Below are 21,614 nucleotides of genomic sequence, written 5' to 3'. Positions count from 1 at the left end.
TCTAACCTTTATCGATATACGTGGGTATTAAACTGGATTTAACATTCAGCAGCACAAAGAATACAGATGCAGACAAAGAACTCTCACTTTGCATGTTGGTTTTTATTGAAATTCACTGCATTCATAGTTTTTAAATTTTAAATAGCAAAGTATTAACTCTGCTTGAACAAAAAGGAAAAAAAACATTAAGGCAATATATCATTAATCTTTTCCCACAAAGTTAAGCAGATTTAACAAGTATTTCACAAAAATACAAAATGCAAATACAATCTGCAGATCTACCGATATATTTGCTGGTCAGCAGATATTTGGTTAGTAACACTTGCCCACTCGGTTGCACTGAGAATGGAGGGATATTTATCCTGCTTTAGGAAAAATCAGTTTTACTCTGTAGATGTTTACACTACAAAATGAAAATGCTTTACAATATCAGAAAAGTGTTTTGTTTTTACTTATTGGCTTTCTTGTGAGGTTTAAACAGATCTGAGCACCCCCTCCTCCAATATTCACATTTTGAAGGTAAAATAGAACAGATGGTATTCCTGACATAATACAGGGCAGAGTTCTCCTCATAAAAATTCTCTCTGCATGTGTACACATTAAAAATGTTATGGTCGGACAGATAAGACCGTACATTGAGGATAAATGGCAGTGAGTTTAAAAGATATAGTTTACTGCAGATAATTTCTGCGCTGTCATCTTCCTTATTCAAATACCACAGCCAGCTTTTGATGGCTGTGCGTGGAAAGCAACCGAGAGGAATGGAGGAAAAGCTAAAGGAATTCTGTACTGTTCCCAAACCTACAGATATTTTAAACAATTATTCACAGAACCACTACATGACAGGCAAACGGGAAAGGTCGGGGGGAAAGACGTTTCTCAATAGCTTAAAAACAAGTTTCTGGAATATCAACATTGTTGTACAGTACAGCTCAACGTCAAACAAGAAAAAGTATGGATATGCTTTTAGTAAATTCTCTTTTTTTGTATCTTGTGAGTATTTGTTTTGATCCTAGAAGGCACCTTTTGAATAAACTCTTGGTGAGACCATAGCTTCAGTCTTTCAAACACCACACACAGGACAAGGTGCTTCTGCACTTATAGTTGAAAAATCAAAAACAAAAAATGTAATTCTCATATATATATGGTATTATTATTATTATTTTTAGATCTTGATGGTTGTTATTCCATTAAAAAATAAAATGTATTTAATGCAACATCCAGAAAAGGAAAAATATGATATATAAGATCACAAGCAGCTCAGCATCTTCTTGGGGGAGGACTGGGGGTGACTTACCCATGTTTAGGCAACCGCTAGAGCCCCCCCACAGGCTCTTCCCCATTTTCTTCATGAAGCCGGCGCTTCAGACTGGGTGACCCGGCTGGTTCTCTAGTAGCTGACCACGGTCCCTGACCACGTCTCGTGCTTGGTCCCCGGAGTGAGGTGAGTGATCGTCACCTCCACCGCCTGGACTTTCTCGAGCTTCGGTGGGATGGAGCAGATCTTGTAGGTGACCTCATCGCCTTCCACGGGCACATACTCGCCTTCAATGCTGCGGAGAAGAGAGGCGGAGCACGGGGTTTAAGATGAACACTTTAAATCAGTACAAAAAAAATAAATAACTCTATAACAATTATTCCCTAAATTGATTAATTAAGACCAATGTACCTCTTGTGTAAGTATTTCTCAGTTTGTCTGAATTTTGCAAAGTCATTTAATTTTTAATAATTAAATTTGTTTTCTCCACCACCTTAATATAAGCTTCCAAACTCTGAAGAAGTTGTATGAGTTAAATTAAGACAATACAGACTAGATGGAAAAAACAAGGTTGTGTGTGTATATACAATATATAAATTATTCTCTTTTAAATAACCGGATAGTGCTTAGAACGCCTCTGGGCTCGTTGTCACTGTTCCCTTGTAACTACAGTTACCTCTGATTCAAATGTGAGCCACCCACTTCCAGATCTCCATTCAGATGCGCTCAGCCCCTCACATCTTTTGCATTGCATTGTTACACAGAGACAAAAAGCCAGATATCTTCCGCTAGTGGAACATCTTTAATCTCTCATCTCCCTGCCGCCAGCGGGGGTTTACACCTCTCAGTGGGCGCCTCTGTGCATTGTTCCAGCGGCTGGAGTGCAATGGCCCTCGTCCTTCAGCCCCCCCAACATACACGCACCTCCTGTGTGTCTGAATGACTCACCGCGCCCGACATAAGCCCCCACGCTCTGGACCACACAGGAGATGTAATTGAGTCATTCACACATTGCACACAGAGGAAGGCTACTCCTGCCAACCCTTGCCGCAGAAAGAGGGCATATCATCCCACAGTGGATTTTCTAAACCCTGCCTGTTTTTTTGTTCTCTCCCCAACTGTATTAATTACTGCACTGCCAAATGAAAAAAGCTTCACCCCCCCATCATCACCTAAGGCTTAGCATCTAGGATCTCCATTTGCTAACCTATCCACAATGGCAAGCCCTTTGTATTTCACAGTTGTGCATTTGCAATGTGCCCTTTAGGTAGTGGAACAGCATGTGAATGTAAATAAAGGTCGAAAGGAAAAGATTAAATAAGCAACAAAATCTAAAAGGCTACATTCTGGGATCCATCCGAGAGCCTCCCTCGCTCCAGCAGATGTAGAGATCAAGTCAGCAGGAACACACAGCTCTTAAATCCGTGCCCTAAATCCATACGAATTACAAGTGGCAGGCACTTGTTTCCAAGACAACCTCCTTTAATTAACAGGCCGTGTGACTTTTAAGCCACTTTACAGAAAAAAGGACGAGTCTACGAGAGGTTAATGTCCAGTCCGCAAAAATAACAGTATCAGCTACAGACTTATAAAATGATCTCGGTCCTGCCCTTGTATGCCCTAACTCTTGAAGTTGACAGCAGACAGTTCTGGGTAAATGTCGTACAGTCTATGAATACAACCTGAAAAATGTAATGTCACTTCAGAACACATTTTATCTACTCTGTGAGGAACTATTGAAGAATATTCAGAAGAGCAGATGACAGTCCCTGCTCTACCTCGACCTCCATAATGTGTAGCAAATCAACGAAAATCAACGTTTGAGAAAAGAAAACGACAAGGATGAATCTCCACCTTGGGTTACTCAGAGCACATTTCAGCGGCAGCACCTCGGAGCTCCCTGTCCGCCCACTTACTCAGAGATGTGGACGAATATGTCGTTGCCGCCGTCTGCTGGGGTGATGAAGCCATGGCCTTTGGAGCGAGAGAAGCACTTGCACACGCCACTGAACACGGGTCCCTCAGCAGCACGGGCCGTCCTGCAGGAACAGCACCATGACATAAGAATGCCTTCAGTACATCCTTATGTGTATAATAAATATAAATATACACACACTATATATATATATATATATATATATATATATATATATATATATATATATATATATATACACTCACCTAAAGGATTATTAGGAACACCATACTAATACTGTGTTTGACCCCCTTTCGCCTTCAGAACTGCCTTAATTCTACGTGGCATTGATTCAACAAGGTGCTGAGAGCATTCTTTAGAAATGTTGGCCCATATTGATAGGATAGCATCTTGCAGTTGATGGAGATTTGTGGGATGCACTTCCAGGGCACGAAGCTCCCTTTCCACCACATCCCAAAGATGCTCTATTGGGTTGAGATCTGGTGACTGTGGGGGCCAGTTTAGTACAGTGAACTCATTGTCATGTTCAAGAAACCAATTTGAAATGATTCGACCTTTGTGACATGGTGCATTATCCTGCTGGAAGTAGCCATCAGAGGATGGGTACATGGTGGTCATAAAGGGATGGACATGGTCAGAAACAATGCTCAGGTAGGCCGTGGCATTTAAACGATGGCACACTTTAGGCCCCTTAGTGCCAATTGGGCAAGAAAACATCCCCCACACCATTACACCACCACCACCAGCCTGCACAGTGGTAACAAGGCATGATGGATCCATGTTCTCATTCTGTTTACGCCAAATTCTGACTCTACCATCTGAATGTCTCAACAGAAATCGAGACTCATCAGACCAGGCAACATTTTTCCAGTCTTCAACTGTCCAATTTTGGTGAGCTTGTGCAAATTGTAGCCTCTTTTTCCTATTTGTAGTGGAGATGAGTGGTACCCGGTGGGGTCTTCTGCTGTTGTAGCCCATCCGCCTCAAGGTTGTACGTGTTGTGGCTTCACAAATGCTTTGCTGCATACCTCGGTTGTAACGAGTGGTTATTTCAGTCAAAGTTGCTCTTCCATCAGCTTGAATCAGTCGGCCCATTCTCCTCTGACCTCTAGCATCAACAAGGCATTTTCGCCCACAGGACTGCCGCATACTGGATGTTTTTCCCTTTTCACACCATTCTTTGTAAACCCTAGAAATGGTTGTGCGTGAAAATCCCAGTAACTGAGCAGATTGTGAAATACCCAGACCGGCCCGTCTGGCACCAACAACCATGCCACGCTCAAAATTGCTTAAATCACCTTTCTTTGCCATTCAGACATTCAGTTTGGAGTTCAGGAGATTGTCTTGACCAGGACCACACCCCTAAATGCATTGAAGCAACTGCCATGTGATTGGTTGGTTAGATAATTGCATTAATGAGAAATTGAACAGGTGTTCCTAATAATCCTTTAGGTGAGTGTATATATATACATACACACACACACACATACACATACATACACATACATACATATAGATACACACACATTTTATTTGCATTTAGATTACACACGGTATCATTATTATTCATTATAATTTGATGTCTGGGCGCTTAAATTTTAGTCGACCTAGCAATGGTGTAAAGACTTTGGGAGTGCCGTGCCGTGTTGTTTTTGTGTGCTACTCACGCAGAGCAGGTGCGGGTGCGCCGTGTGGGCAGGGGGCTGGGGACCAGGTAGCCCCTCATGGGGGAGGGGGAGCGGTCGCGGGGTCGCCCACAGTCGGGCAGGCGCAGTGAGCTGGGGGAGACCGGCGACTGTGGGGATGTGGGAGCCTGCAGTGGAGACGGTAGCTCGGAGGACATGGTGGCGTCCTCTCTTTCACTCCCAACCAGACTCTGTGGGACAGGGACCTGTAGACCGACAGGAAGGTTAGGGCACCAAGAGGAATAAGAGCAAAGAAAAGGTCAGGACTCTGCAACCCTTATCCCTGTTAGATTAAATGGTCAAAGTAGAGGCCTAAAAAAAAAAAAAATTAAACTGTTTACATTACCCTAACTTCAACTTTCAACAATTACTTTCTATCATCAGGATTCTAGAGAAACTATACATAATGAACATTGCTTCAAACAAACGTTTTACACAAACATCAGTTTCACGCCATGTTAGAGAGGACTTTTAAATCATGAAACTGAGAAGCTCCTGAAATCTTACACAGTTTTAATTCATTTTCACGGTTGAGATGTTCTTGTAATAATAAAATAGCAACCTCGCGTGAACACATATCGCTCCAACATATTTCTACAATCTGGCAGCGAGAAAGCCGTGAATCCCTGGGTCTTCGCAGATACTCCGCGCCGCTGTCAGATCGCTCGGACTGGATTTGAATGCCCGGTGGTGCCAGCACAACTCACACTTGTGTTCACACAGTGTTCATTCACAGATGTCATCTTAATTCTCCCACTTCCAAGGGTAAAAAAAAAAACTCCATACGCAAAAATAGCCGTAGGACGTCAAAGCAGGCTGGACATGTTTCTGACTACATTCACCTTGGCCTTAAATAAAAACAACAATATCCAGATACAGGATCTTAGTCCAGACTCTGAACAGATACAAGCTACACAGTATCCAATTTAAGGCAGACTCAGGATTTTATTTTTTCTTTGTAATCAAATAACACTCACAAAATCCTCCTTTCAGCCCAATTACCTTCAAGTCCTAGTGTCTGGTTCCCTGTAGACAACCATTTACAGCTCAATGATTAGCCCTGTGACCGCTCACTGTGCCCCAGCTGTGGGGCTGTAGAGAAGGGAGAGCCGCCCCCCCGCCCAGCCACAGCAGTCAACCACTGGGGATCAAACGACCCTCTGGAGCCTGCAACACTTCTAATGGGCTCCTTCGCTGCTGGGAAGGCTCATCTAAAAAGCCTGGCATTATCAACACACACATACACAACACAGCACTGCACTACAGAAGAAGAAAAAAGGGGGCACAGACTATTTCTACAGCAGCGAATACCAGTCAGTCACAGAGAGGTTATCCGGGAGGTTTTAAAGATAAGAACATAACCTCACTCTTTCCATATCAGTCCCCATTCAGAGCCCAAATCTGTATTGTTCTTTCCTACTCCTCTCTCTATCTCTGCGTTTGCTTTTCTGCACTATGATCTCTTCACTTCATGCCTACAAACTCTTGGTTATATACCATACATCCATGAGCTTTTTCTGCACGATACTACACTCGTGTTCTCAATCAGCATGTTTGAATTTTTGTATTTTAAATAGTAGTGTGTAAAAAAAAAGCACATTTTTATAGCCATCGTGTTTATACTTTTAGCATCAGATGATGTATTTACAATTGTACAGTGCTGCTGACACAGTGAGATGTGTAATGTAATTTCTCTCGAACCGATTCTCCTTGATAAATGGCCTTTATTACATAGCTCCCAAGAGATTTAATTTCCTGGAATGGCGCACAATTCTCCCCTGTTTTACGGCAGTTAGTTACTCCCTTAAATGTGCAGCAGGAAAACAAGCTGTGCCACAAACCCTATATAGATATAAATATATATACATACCCATTTATGTTTCCTATTTCACAGTGACTATTGTTATTTTTATTCAGTGACAGTTGTGACTGTGACAATGTGTCAGATTCCACAGAAACCTCTCAATTGATGATCTAAAAAGCAAGTCCAAGCTTGAAGTGTAACAGTCCAAACAGAGCCTTGGTATAGTCTATCAGGAGCCTTGTGAATGTTTGGAAAACCCTTTTCTCCCATAGGTAGTTCCAGTTCCAGATTTTCCATTCCCTTTCCGTTTGCAAATCCTTTTTCAATGAAATTCCAATTCCAGCAGAGCCTATTATGTCAATGGCAAAAATAACTGGACTTGGAATAAAGAGAGAACTGGATCTGAAATTGTGTGATTGACCCCAAACCTGCAACAGGCTGTACAAGAAGAACCTCAAAACCACCACCGGGGGAATCGCTTCTACTGCTTTTCCATCTGTGACACTGGCATGCGGTGCCTTGCTCATAGCATTTTACCTCAATGATGGTCTGACCTCGATACACTCTATATTTAAGAACTGAGTTTGCCTACCTAAGTCTCTAAAGCTTCCTTGGAGTCCTTTCCCACAGCAACCAATTATGATATCAGTAAACGTGCCACTGAAGGCAACGGGAGTAACTACCGGTCCCCAGCTACAATGGGATTACACTGTTCCCTTCAATTACTGCCCTGCGAAGCGTGAATCAAATAATAAAAGCAGGAGAGCACCCCACCCCAGTTTTCTTCAGTTTAGTGTAGCATGACCAACAAACCTCCCAAGTCACTGAACCAATTACTGCCGTGCTCTTGTCCCATTTCAAAGACATAAATGAGGCCCTTTCTATGGATATTTGCATCTTTTGATGCTTCTGTACTGCAATACGCACACGCTTGTTCATGAGTGAAGACATTATTTCAATCAGTTGCTGGCAATTCGGTCGTTAGTGTGAGCAGAAAGAGAACAAATACTAATTGAAGGAACATAAAACACATTAAAAAATAAACGCAAACTATTCTATCTAGGCTCATTGGCATCTGGAGACCATTTGTAATTACATCAGTTCCCTTTCAGATGGCTAATTGTGCCTCTATATGAAATAAAATCATCATCCAATCCAGAGCATTGATAGTTCTAGCGACATTGTCTCTAGTTTGCAGTTTGCACCATAGACGGGGTGCTGGGTTTGGAAAGATTAGTAATTGCTTTCTATGGTCTATACAGAGAAAGAAACTTGCTGTGGTTAGTTTATATCACAATTGATATCTTGGTAAGTGAAAGTGGATAACCTTTGAAAAAACTACTTGAAAGAATGTTAATGAGTTAAATCTCTGAAATTGAAATGATAAAAATAAAAAAGATACATAAAGGAACAGGTCCTGTACACAGACAAGTTATAGGGCTAAATATTTTTAAACCTTCCTTAACCCAGAAGGATTCATTGTCTTACATAAATACTGTCCATTATAACAGAATTAAATAATGGTTACCATATTGGTGTTAGTACAATTTAGTTTTACCAACAACTAACGCTGAAGACATACCACTAAATATCTGGCACTTTAGGCGAGATGGCGCACGTACCTGTGACCTGCTCTCCTGTTTGAGCCGCTGACACCGAGACAAGAAGTCACCTGGGAAAATAAAATGGACCCTGTCAGTATATCAGGACTGCCCGTTTCCCTTCGTTCTCACACTGCAAAACCTGGCAACAATTTCCCTTTCCCTTCCACACAGCCTGTGTTCCTGATAACACAAACAAATCATTTAATCGCTAGATCATTGCATTCAGTCTGCGTTGTGACGGCTCTCAGTCCATTGCCCAGTGGGCTTTGCAATAATAGCGTCTGGACCGCATTATGGAAACGCAGGCCTTCACAAGTGCACTTCATCTCAGTAACTCGCTGTCCCTTCAGAGCCCTCTGTCAGCAGCAGAGGCCTGCATTGAGAAGTGAAGGTGGTGAAAATCTTTGGCTGCTCCTCCACAGAGGAGTGTTTTCTAACAAAGCATCCATTCAATATTCATGGTGCCCACCCAGAAAAAAAAAAACATTAAATTATTTTGTAGCTTGAATTGCACTGATGTTTCACACTGCCGTTTCTCACTAATGTCACCATCCAGCAACTATTTATTAATTTGTTGTTGTTTTCCCCACATTTATTGACTGAACACCCATGTTATTTTTTACTGCTCTATCAATCCACATTCTTCTTACCTACAATGCTTAATTAAAGAAACGTAAAAAAACTCCAAGTAAGTGACAGTTTCTGGGAATGGTTACAGTATAGCGGCGATGCGTGTTGAAAGCGTTCCAGTATAGTAGCTTTCTCTCAAAAGGTCAAGCACCGAGAGCACAGGTTTAACACGCTGTAAACACCTGTAATGTTTATAATTTGGCAAGCAGCCTGGATTTTCTTGGCTCACCAAGCCCTACAACCATCTTTGATGAGGACAACCATTGATTGGGGGACAACACTCGGTTTTACAGCCAAAAACATGACAGGAGAGTGAGTGGCAGAGGCGTTGCATGTTGAAAACAACAGCATGTGATTCCCCCATTCGCAGTCTTTCACATACAAGCACAATCTCTCAAAATTTGAGAAAATATTTTAAGAAAAATTAATAGATAACAAAATACATGTACAATAAGAAGTAAAAAAATAAATCCTGTCGAAAAGAGAGACATTTAAGAGGTCACCGAGCACAAATGAGATTTTAATGTAGGCTACTGCGCTTGCACAGTTCATTCTGCTTTTGCTGCAATGCACCAGTATCCCATAGCACAACACACAAAACAGCAGCAGCACACCAAGATGACAGCAGACAATCCAGTGTGCAGTAAAAATCACAGCAAGTCCATTTTAACTAGACTGGAATACTGAGACGTGAAAAGGGATTGTTTTAAATTAGCCCTCGTCGTCCGGTGAGTCATTCCAATGCCAGGAAGTTGAAATATAATACTTCAGTACAATTTAATTGGATTTTGCAGGCAGACACCTAAACATGCTGTGGTACAATTCACACCGGTTCTCTGATTGAACAGGGGCTCCACAAGCAAAAACCACAACTGCTGACGAAGGACATTCCCAAGTGAAGACTGAACCACAGCAAAATCCATTGTCGTCACATGTGTAAGGCACTGCTGACTGTCGAAAAACACTCAACAAATCACAGCCTGGAACATTTTGCCTGTGCGGTGGAAATCTACTCTGTTTTTGTCTTTTGTATTTATTATTTCACATAGGAACTGTAAATTATTATTAATAACCCATTCTAAAGCTTCTTAGAAACTATTTAAATATGGTTATATAACATTAATGGCTATTCAACTTTAACCTTGATTACAAAAATACAAGAGGGGGGGGGAAGCAGACTTCTAGTTTCCCACGTCCTGATTTGCACAATAATGTAGCAGTAGTTGCAGAAAATAGACTGTAAATATCTATTAGTAATATTTAAATCAGTATATTAATTCACCACAATTATGACATTTTAAAAACATTTGTCAATGCCTGCAGTTATTCCCAAGCCTCCAACTACAATTCCAGTAAGGCAAAGGCTAATTTCTTTAGCAAATTCAATTAACTGTAATTAGACCTGGCTTTTATTAATGGATCTAATCGTTCGGTAACATCTTAATGAGGCGATTTTCAGAGAGAAATTACTATAATCTGCCAGTGGGGATTACTACCAAAAGTTATTGTGCTTCAAGGCTTTAAGTCTCATTCCTGTTTTTGTATTCAATAAAAAAACTGAATGAAAAAAAGAACCACTATGTTAGTGTCAGCTTGGAGCTATCGATTTGTGCTTGACCATGGTTGTTAAGCTCAACAATGGTGAATGAAGAAAGAATCAGAGTTCTAAAAAGATCAATGCAAACTTTTTTTTTTAAAAGGAAGAGGGAGGTAGGGAATTACATTTAAAAAAATCAAGAGGAAAAAACAGTGTGTCCCACAAAATAGGGTTAGCACAACCATTGGCAACATGATCACCCTGTAACTCATCTTTTCCAGAGTAAAAGAGAACACGTTGTACAGTACTTCAAAGGCCCGAGAACCAGGATTGCTCTTCTTTATTGATTGCGAGAGCTCAGTGACAAAGGCTCGGGAAGATGGAGCCGGAGAACAATGATTCCTTCAGCTCTCTGGAACATTCGTCATATGAACTGGAGGCCAGCAGGAAGTGAAGTGTAATGCTTTTCTGACCAGGACATGACTACTAGATAACTGAATATGAAATGGAAATAATAATAATATGAAAATATAAATACTATGTGTGAATGGCCTTTATTTATTTTTAATATACGTTTTTTCTTCAATCTCATTATCTTTCGAAGGACTCTCTTAATATACGTTTTTGTAACGAGAGATGGGTTAGAGGTTTATTACATGTAAAAAGCTAATCCACAGGCCTCAGAACTAGGCCGGATGTGGTGACAGAATTTAAAGGGTGCCCTTTTCAACAAGTAATGAGCATTTTGAGTCACCCGGACTTTCACAGATGCCTTACTTACTTTATATAAGCATCTTGATCTCAGGTCTTCAAGCTCTCTGCAAGCAAACATTTTAACTAAAATTGTACTGGCAAGATATCATGTCCAGTCAGGTCCCAGGTCCCGTTGTAGACGTCCCCACCCAGCAGTTTTCCCTACAGGGCGAGTTCAGCAGGCTTTGGGGGATGGGATTTTCCAAAGCCTGTCACCTTCAAACCACAGTTCAAGCACTGCAGCTCAAAATACACACAGCTAAAACAACAGGGTCATTCGGGAACACGTTCAGTGCAATCTTCTATAAAGGTTGGGACTTATTACAGAGGGAAAAACATTGACCAATTTAACTCACTAAGTAAGAATCAATTAGAATATAATCATAATACTAAGATCATGTTTTGCTACACGGCAGTTTATCCCACGATAGAGGTTAGGCAGAGAATCCAGGTGTGAATTTCTACTTAAAGTATTCAAGATGAAAAATATATACACTTTGTAGAACTGTATTGCCATACAATTTAATTATGTTATCATTATAATTCAACTCCAATATCCAATCCAAGCTATAGTCTCAGTTGCTGTTAAAGGTTATACTGGGTAAAGCCACTCTGGGTTGAGAGTTGAGGAATAAATTAATATTGTATTCCTTGGATTGTGCTTTACAAAGTCTTGGTTTGAAATGGAGGCATTATCTTGTGTGGTGTCTGGTTGAATTGATTGCCCTGTCCTTTCCTGTAGAGAACAGGAATGTTTCTGTGGTGACATTGACTTAGGAGAAAGGAAACCCCATTACCATGCACGTAAGTGCTTTAAGCCTGTAGCAGGAAGCCTACGGAACTCCCTTCCTGTTTTTCTGCAGTAAAGATTAAAACAAACCCAACGGCAGGGCACTGAGGTGCCGGAGTACAAATATATCCATCTGGTACGCCATCAATGTTTGCTCTCCATTATAATCAGTACCCTATCTTTGGTCAAGCAGAATCTAGTGTAATTCTGCGTTAACATTATTGCTTCAGTTTTAATTTGACTTGACCCAATTCTTGTTTTTCCATTTTCCCCCACTCCTGGCCTCAGTGAAGTGTACTCAAGCGATTCTGTGTAAGCACTGCTTACTCTTGAATGGAAACTCCCACACTGATAGCAGTTTTCAAAGGTGCCGTGAACCTTCAGGCTGGTCGAAACTACCTCAGTCCTATGCTTTAGTCTCTCACTAACAGCTCCATCCATTCTAAATCAGCAATACATCCAAGACAATAGTTGACCAAAACCATCTGAAGGCTAGTTTGCCAGATATATTAACAGAAAATATGCAACGGTCTTTGTTTTAAAGCACATATTAAAAATAGCCTCAGAGTGAACAGTGTGGTAGCTCTGATCTACAATAGCAAATAGCACAATGAACCAGTTGTTTAACATAAGCCATCACCATGTCATACTTTAATGCAAGAGGATTTGTACAACACTACTGAAAAGCTTCAGTGCTCCATTATCAATATAATAACAGTTAATTACAGGCAGTGTGTGGGTTCCTGTAAGATTTAATTAGTGCTCATTGTTTCCATCCTGGGTTGCAATGTTTCTGTGCAGTTCTTCGACAATATCTGGAGTCTCTGCAGATAACATGTCGGCCTAATGCCTTTTAATGCATTCTGCACCTGTTCTTTTAAATAACTTGCAGTTTGGAAGTAAAGTGAGCTTTTAGCCAAGAAAAACTCAGAAACCTTTTCTTCTTCCAAAAGGTAAGGTAAGTGGCCATTAGCAAAAGTATTTTATTACCAAAAAAAACGTAGATCACTCTTGCATTATTATTATTATTTTTTCTCTCTCAACACTTTAGTTAAGGGCATACTTATCAAATGATTTCAGATGATCACAACTAGGACACAACTCAGCTTTTAATATAGTGGGAGACCAAAAAAAACACAAATTACAATTCTATTTTTATGAGCTAATCAAGATTTTGACAGGTTGCAGGTTGAATATGCAAATAACACCTTGTTATTTAAGAAATTAATTAAGAAAAAGATTGATCTTTCATGTGGATGATGAGAGAGCAGCGAAAGGAATACTGGAAAAGGGCTGTGATGTCACTCCTGGTAAAACACACGGTCATTCAGGTAATAAATACTGATGCAAGCTGAACATAATCTAACAAACATCATTCACTGCAGCATCGAACTCTGGTCACTCAGGAAAAAATAAATGGTGATTGAAAAATAGCAATGACTGGGTAAGAATGCACATTGTCCCTTGTTTGAAATATACAACCTTCAAAAGCAGATTAAAAAGCATACTACATATATCACGTCCAGTGCCTTTGTGGTTCCACGTCTGTCTGGTTCAGACACTAAAGTGCAGATTGTTTCTTCTTCCTCCGCACAGGGGCCCTTATCTTCAGAGACTGTAGTACACCCCCCCCCGAGTCGTGCAATAAATCTCCAATTACACCCAGTCTTATACCACACTGGCAACCTGAAACATTAATCACGGCTGCTGGGGACTCTCCAGTGAACATATCGTGCCATCAAAATATTCCGCCACTGAATTCAGAAAGAAGAAAACAAAAACTCCCCTTGACTGGCTGTCTGTCCTTGAACTGCATTTCAGTTTTCAATCAGCTTTTCTGCCTAGCAAGGCTTATGCACAAAACATAGGACGTCTATGTTGTCTAAAAGTGGACCAGTACTGTTCCAAGACCAGAGAGAGAGAGAGAGAGAGTAAGGAGAGAAGAAAAAAAAAATCAAGATGGGAGATAGATTTAATTAAAAAAATTCAAATGCTAGGTCTTATTATGGTAGACCACATATGAACTGTATCAAGCTTTCCGCATAAAACGGATTTGGTATTCAAATCTGCACCGACAGGATTCCCCTTCTTGTAATGTTTGATGTGTTTTTCACAGCTGTGTAGAGTGCTCTAATGCTAACGAACGCAGAGGGCATTACAACAACCGTTTAATTCAGGAAATAAGGGCCAATTACAACAATGAGCTATGATTTTATCATATTTACCTTCTGCCAAAGCACAGTGAGAGAAAACTTTTAAAAGACCTTCTCTAAGCAAATGCTTTAAATCCTTTAAGCACTGTTGTGTAGGGGTAGAGTCTCCTCTTGCTTATAGTTAATCTTCTCTGCCCATAATCATTATGAAAGGTAAATGTCAAGACTGTAAAAATCTTTTAATCTATGTCATTCAGCCCATCCAGGACACGTAATATTGTTTACTGTACACACACACAGAATTAAAGTATGCTATTTAGATTAAACAGCACAAACTCCATCCCCACATCTTCTACAAGACTGACTATATCAATCAGGCAGAAAGAAAATGTAGGCTAAACATTCATATCACAGGTGTGTTATTAGCTACACAAGTTCAAATATGCAAGGAACAGCTTTGAAAAACAGCTATCAAGCATGAAAATTAAAGAAAAAGACAGAATAGCATAATTACAGGGACATCTTTACTTAGCACATCTTCACAAACTACATTTTACTATGCAAACAACTGTGGCTTCTTACTCGTTGACAGGAGCTTTGTGGTCAGCCTTGCAGGCACTAGCAGTGCCACACTCACTTAGACCAGCCAGCGAGCTCTCGGATGCCATGTCAGGCATGTCTCAACGTGCAAGAACTGACAGTTCCTGTCCTAGAAATATAACGTACTTGTTACTTTTGGAGGTTCCCAACAGGAGCCATCACTCTGCCAGCAGGGGTCCGACGACTGTTCGTGAGATGGCCCTTACTCCTCCAGCCTCCCAGCTATTTCATCAACACATAGCACAGAGGCGAACAGGGATACGATAGAATGCGTACTTCAAGATAATAACACTAGGTGCTTTTACACTGCCATTTCTGAGCCGGATCAAATGCATCGGTACATTTGATCTGGATCAGTGGTGTCGTGGCTACACTGCACTGAGACTAATTATTCTAACAAGTAAAACATTTGCATATTTTTCACAACCGAAGCATTTGAAATAAAATAAAAATTATATATTTTTTGCTTATATACAATAACAAGCATGTACTGTTCATTTTAACAATATTATAATAAGGGAAGTGGGGAGGTGTTCTCTTATCTGCTCCACTGATGCGCAGGTGTTTATCTGCCACCTGCCTCTAAAACAAACACCGCCGCAGTGCATGCTGGGACTTGAGTCAGTCGAGCGTTTACACAGCCAGGATCAAATGCTACGGATGCGCTTGATCCGGATCAGAAATGGCCAAGGTAAAAGGATGCCAGGAAACTCGGGTGTAGTCAGCCTACTGAACAAAAATGACACCCCTCCTTTCTGATGCAAAGCAACTGCTGTCACTTAGCTGCAAGAGGTTGTCATCAATGAACATTTCCATTTCAATGGGAACTCCATGTGTAATACAATTAACAGATTACATGGAGCACGTTAGGCCTGTATAAAAGGTAGCTGCATCCAGGGAGGAAAGAAGTTCAAAGACCCAGGCTTCAGGTTCAAAGCTCAGCCGGGTCCCCCCCATTTCTATTATTGATACCTCACCAGCTGAGCAACTGCATCAATACACTCTGCATTCACACTTCAATGCCTCTGGGACTCAGATTAGCAAGACCAGAAACTTGGAATTAAAAATCTCTTTGAATGGATCTCAGATTTCTGATAGCACAAATCCACCTAGAGAAATAATTAAGGCACTGCAGTTACAATCCATTTACATCAAAACTCAAGGTCAGTAAGATATTTTTGTTCTACATGAAGGTCACCAATGTCAGGGATGTTGTGTAATGCCTTGAACCATGAATAAGGAAGCAGACCCTTACACTGGTCCTGTCAGCGGCTCATAAAGAGATAATTTGTTCTCCTTCATTGGATGTAACATACTGCAGACAAATTGTGCATGACCTTTAAACAGGTTAAATATTTATAAGGGAAAGGGAATTGTGATGAACAATGATAAAGCGAGTTCCTCGTGAAATTATATAGATTAAGCTTAATCATGTTTAGGGGTAAATGCCAGCACTGTTCTAGAAATTCAGAAAACAAAACTGATATGGCTGATTCAGTGCTTTTTATTCAGAGGAAAGTTGCTACACAAAGCTTTCCTGCCGTTCTTCAAAGAAAACAGGCTGAAACATCCAAATATTTCCTGTCCTGAAAGGTTAGTATTCATCTTGAAAGAGGGCATCCAAAGAAGCTGCAAATGGAAAGCTGACACAGTAGCTCGGACTGAAAAAACAATAGAAATAGCTTCAAACTGAATATTTATGTTACATTTTTCTTTCTCTGGGCTGTTTGAAGACTGCCCGTAATCATATTTTTTGTTTTTTAATAAACACTGACTTCATACAAGCCACTCGCCTGGCACGATATTAAATTTAATTTCAACACTGCAAGCTGCCACACAGAGAGAAAACTAATAGTAATTTCCTGTGGTTAGTCTTATTACTGTTGCAGGATCTAGTCGTAATTATTTCAATAAAGATATGCACTGGTCCCTGAAGGAGGCACACAGCTAGTTTCCCAGGCAAGGCCCTATTCCTCACTTCACAGACAGAACCGAGTAGCAAATATACAAGGTGATTAAAAAGTGATATTAAACTAATATCACGCAATTATTATATTCAGTCCTCTGGTAGAGGGAGACAGTATACCTGAAAAACAGGGTACAGAGTTTTCAACTTGGCTATGTTTAACAGCTCCTTAAACTAAGCCATGTATGCAGAGAGGTCGATAATGTGAACATATATTTCCTTTCTTGTAAACATGCCCTGTTGTGAAACGCCTCAGCTGAAGTGCTCGGTCACTGAGGTTCAAGCAGAAACATTTCCAAGCAACAACTCCAAAAAAACATGCAGATGCTTCACCCACAGCAATGTTCTCCATCCTCCCACAGAACAGCTCACACTGCAGTCTCCTCCAGAAACCGAGGACAGGAGAGGTCCCAAGCAGATGACTCCTGACATTATTCAGTTTACCGTTTGTACACATGCCATTCTGGTCCCGAAAATCTGGGCAAACTGTGGTCAGAATGCAACATAATGCCTTTATCTTCTGAAACCTGAAACTAAGAGTAGATAAGCCTTTTTCTGTGCTGTCTATTGGAAGCTGATATTTCTCCACTAGACAAAAATAATAAATGATCTCCATTTTCCATTTGCTCACACATATTCCTCTTTTCTGTGAACTCTCCGACAAATCTTGCACTCTCTAGAAAGCACTCCCAGGTCTACATCACACTGAAACTTTGAACTCCAATCATTTGAACTTTCAGACGCTTGGCTGCTTTCAGTTTTACTTTTAAGCACATTATCTTTTCTTCTCACAGGCCCCATTAAGTGTGACATTTACACCACTGCTACAAGCAACCCTGCTTACAAACAACACTTGTATTTATATTTTTGTTTAGAAACACTGCCCTAATTTGTAATCAACAAGAGAAAATGATTATGCAAAGGAACTGACATTGTCCTCCTCCACACACACACACACACTTACACCCAATAACATGAGTAGCTTCAGGGGGACAACATTTCCATAAGCAAACAAACGCAAAGAGGGTGCAGTATCGTGTGCTACTGTTGTAGAATCAAGTTAAGCCAGTTTTTGTTCAGCCCTAGGCATATACAGCAAAATATCCAGGTTCAAAGAGATGTAAAAATAAAATAAAACCACAGAGAATACAAGCAACATTTTTGACCTTCTGCCATCATAAAAAGTATGTGGGCACCAGGGGGCCTTATGCTAATAAGAACTGTACACTTCTCTTTTATAAATGAACACACTGCCTTCAGGCCTAACATTTGAAGAAAGCAGCAAAGAAGAGAGACTCCAGTGAGTGTGAATACTCTAATTAAACACCACTGTGAAAGGCATTCTTCTGGGACTATTTCTATGGCTGTTTGAACCGTATGTCCAGTGACAAAGAGGAGGATATGTGCAGGACATGGATCATCACACCTGGAGACAGGCAGGAATGACCTGGATGCCAAACAATAACAATAAGTCATCCATTTACCTGTTCAATTAAGTGGTTTGTACAAGATCTCTTGTGTCTGCTTAAATATTGGGATGGAATATTCTATGCATCTAATTACTTCCGGCCCCATAACTCCTTAAGGATGTTTCAATTTGTACGTTTTTCAATTTTGTACAACTTCACATTCTGATTTAGGGCCGGATTCAATCAAAACTTTGACCCACCCGCTAATAGGAAACTACAAACCTGTACATCATGGCGGTTACATTCATGATTAGAAGAAAGTGTCATCTTACTGAAAATGAAGCCGCAACTGAGTACAGTTCTGTAGTTTTCTATTAGCGGGAGGGTCAAAGTTTTGATTTAATCCCAGCCACAGTTTAACAGAGAACCAAACTTAAGATGTAACCAAATTTGTAGCAAACCAGACTGACTGAAGCCATATGGAAATCTTCAGTAATGTAAACGGTAAGCAACCTCAAAAATTCCTTTCATTCTGACCACTCAATGTCAACTTCAATTTACCTCTGAATACCATCCCAGAATGCACCACTCATTTGCAAGTACAGCTAAAGCCAGCTGGCTGCAAATATATGGCTATGCCCCTGCCAAAATATTGTTAAATTCTTCTTACAGTTCATGCTGGAAGGGCGCCATACGCTACAGGCCTAGCATTCCCAAACAGACCACTCCAATGCGTTTCACAACCCAAACATCTGTTTGACTAATGCGCCAGGGCAAACTGCCCTTGACAGTAATAATGAACTCCTATATTAGTTCAATCTGCCAAATCTATTATCAATGACAACTTGCAGCAAAGTGATCTCAAACAATGTCCTTTAACAATGGGCATTTGGTCATGAAAATGATAAAAATGCATTACACACAAGACTCTGAATAACATCATAAAAAGGAGGAGGGAGGCAGGAAAGCATAAAAATGACAAATTGACCGTGATCCTAGGTCTTAAAAAAACAGAGCAGTATAATGGAACCTACATTAAACTTGCTCAACAGCAAGGATAATGCAACATTTTCTACTGAATACGTTTCATTACAGAAGACAGTACAGTCACAAAGTTTATCTAGTTTATCCGGGTTTATCTATTCCAGTGCTAAATTAAGTGATAATGAAAGAAATTAATGACTACTTTAGTTTCTGTGCTGACAGACAATACAGCAGGTTCCAGGTGTTTTTAAAGGAAGGTTGATTATTTGTACCAGCTGAAATATCGCCATCATTGTGGCTTTTACCCTCCAGTTTGGCTTTCAATCAAAACATGGAGACTGAACTTCGTTAAAAGAATCAGCTTCAAACGAGAGATTTGGGTAGCAAGGCTGGAGAGCAAACAAAACAACCATATGTCATTTGGAAGAGGACAGACATGCTGTGAAACTCGTTCAGCCCGTGGCATCCCACAGCATCAGCACAAGCGTCACTATGGTAACAGTCCCATGAAATCAGGTCCACTGGTTATTTTGTGGCCCCTGGCTGGACTCTGCAGCAGCATCACAAACACCAGGAGGACGATGGAAGGGTTCGGTATTAAAAGAACTGGAACTTTTCTAAGAAACAACTCTAAATGGAACTCGTACCAAAGATGGATTTACTTCACATGAGCAGCTGCTGTACTTACTTGAAGTCTAAAGCTTCGGTCCGGCTGAACACCCAAGTATCAAAGGACTTACAGAATAAAATACATAAATAACCTGGAGAAAACAAAACTGCAGTCTTTTTGCACAGCTCAGTCTAGTCCTTCAGCAGGTTGCAAAACACACATCTACAGTATTGTACTGGGTGAAATATCCAATGCCAGATTTAAAATAGCAGTGCAGAAAAAAAGACCATGTAATTTTCAAGTTTAGCTTATTATTACTCAGTACATTGTACACTCGCAACTATATATGGGCAAATACAGACATTTTAGTGACTAAAAAAAAAGTCTCCCAACATTGATTTGCTTGTACCCAGCAGAGCTTCCATGGGGGAGACGTGAGTGCAGGAGGAAGGAGGCTGCTGCACTTAATTTGATCTTGGTTTCAGTTGGCAGCACAAGGCCCGTGTTGGGTTTCTATGCAATGACGGCTCTGGCACAGCGCCCGACTGGGATGTTTTCGTAAGTCCCCCCCGGCCCCCCGCTCGGACCTCACCCCCCACCCGGCAACTGCGGCCACGTCCCTCAAAGATGGTCACTGGATCTTCAAACTACCTTGTTTCTGTGATCACTCGGATAAATAGCGAAATCTCACATTCAGATGACTAGCTTCCTCGGACGTGTACAGATGTTAAACTTGCAAGGTATATTATAATAAACCATGATGAGCACCACTAGCTATCAAAACCCACAAGCGAATCAATTTAATCCGAGAACAAAATCGAATGATAATACATGTTTTTTTCCTTGCATGCCATTTCCGTGTGGTAGAAAAGTCCATGCAATTGTATCCCTTCAGCCAGCGTGATACTTTCATATTGTTACAATGAAAACATGTTTTTGAAGGTTTCATTAAAACTGTCATATATATTATATATCTATACATATTATATAATATAAACTTTGTTCTTTAAAGTCAGTTTAAAGCAGCAACTTGTTGCAATTGACTGCAATGCATTATCCCGCTCAACAAATGATCTAAAACATTTCTGTAGCATAAGGGACCTGTAGCAATCACATTGAAATCTGTAACTGCTACAACTGTTGACATTTATAGCTAATTTTCATTTATATTTACAACAATTAAATATTAGAATACCCCAATAGACTAAAACAAGTCATTAGCCTATATTCTACGAGTTAAAAGTTACTACTGGTAAGAATAATAGCTTGACAAAGAAATCATTAAGCTCTTTAAGAAATAAATAAAAATACACGTCCAGCGGGTCTGGGGGCGGACAGCTCTGTAAAGACTGGATTTATTCATCCCTACGAGTCCAGCAGCAGCATCTCTTACCTTCTGGGCAACTTTGCAGGAAGGTGGCAAGAAGTAGATGCTTTTCTGTTTTGGTTGTGTGGAGCAAATGCGATTCAAGTGCTGTTGCTCTCCCATGCACGCAGTGTTGAGTCTGAAGTTTAGTGGGAAGGATGCGGCTGCAGTTGCGCACCAGAGCAGATAGAAGTCGCTCCCAGTCTCGCCCGACAGTCAACGTGGTGCTCGGATAGCCAGCGCTATCGAGGGGGCGTGGCGCACATGCGCAAATGGGACGCCATGAACGGGAGGCTACCGTACGTCTGCGAATAGCGGGGGTGCAGCGAAAATAACTAGGCGGACTGGTTGTATACTTTGGGGGGGTTAAGAAACTTTCTTGATCTCTAGGTTAATGGTAACCAAATGAAAACAATCTCGGGCAGAGGAGCGGCCGACTGTTCCCTGAATAGCACTTGATAATCGATGCATTGCTGGAACATCTTTGCGCAATTAATTCAAAGAGGCTGCAATTTTAAAGATTTATGGT

General features: G+C 40.7%; 1 protein-coding gene across 1 annotated transcript; it reads right to left on the bottom strand.

The window, feature by feature from the left end:
• Nucleotides 1-83: 83 nt before the first annotated feature.
• Nucleotides 84-21,330, bottom strand: carhsp1 (calcium regulated heat stable protein 1). The gene is made up of 5 exons (XM_066688877.1): nt 21,113-21,330; nt 8,306-8,355; nt 4,862-5,085; nt 3,175-3,297; nt 84-1,553 (listed from the first exon to the last, which is right to left on the bottom strand). The coding sequence occupies exons 3-5, from the start codon at nt 5,035-5,037 to the stop codon at nt 1,391-1,393; spliced, it is 462 nt and encodes a 153-aa protein (XP_066544974.1). The 5' UTR covers nt 5,038-5,085; nt 8,306-8,355; nt 21,113-21,330; the 3' UTR covers nt 84-1,390.
• Between the last annotated feature and the right edge of the window lie 284 nt (nt 21,331-21,614).

The sequence above is a fragment of the Amia ocellicauda genome, chromosome 17 (assembly GCF_036373705.1).
Source record: "Amia ocellicauda isolate fAmiCal2 chromosome 17, fAmiCal2.hap1, whole genome shotgun sequence".
NCBI classification, from domain to species: domain Eukaryota; kingdom Metazoa; phylum Chordata; class Actinopteri; order Amiiformes; family Amiidae; genus Amia; species Amia ocellicauda.
The sequence above is the reverse complement of the archived record's forward strand: the minus strand, read 5'-3'. Positions and strand labels throughout refer to the sequence as shown.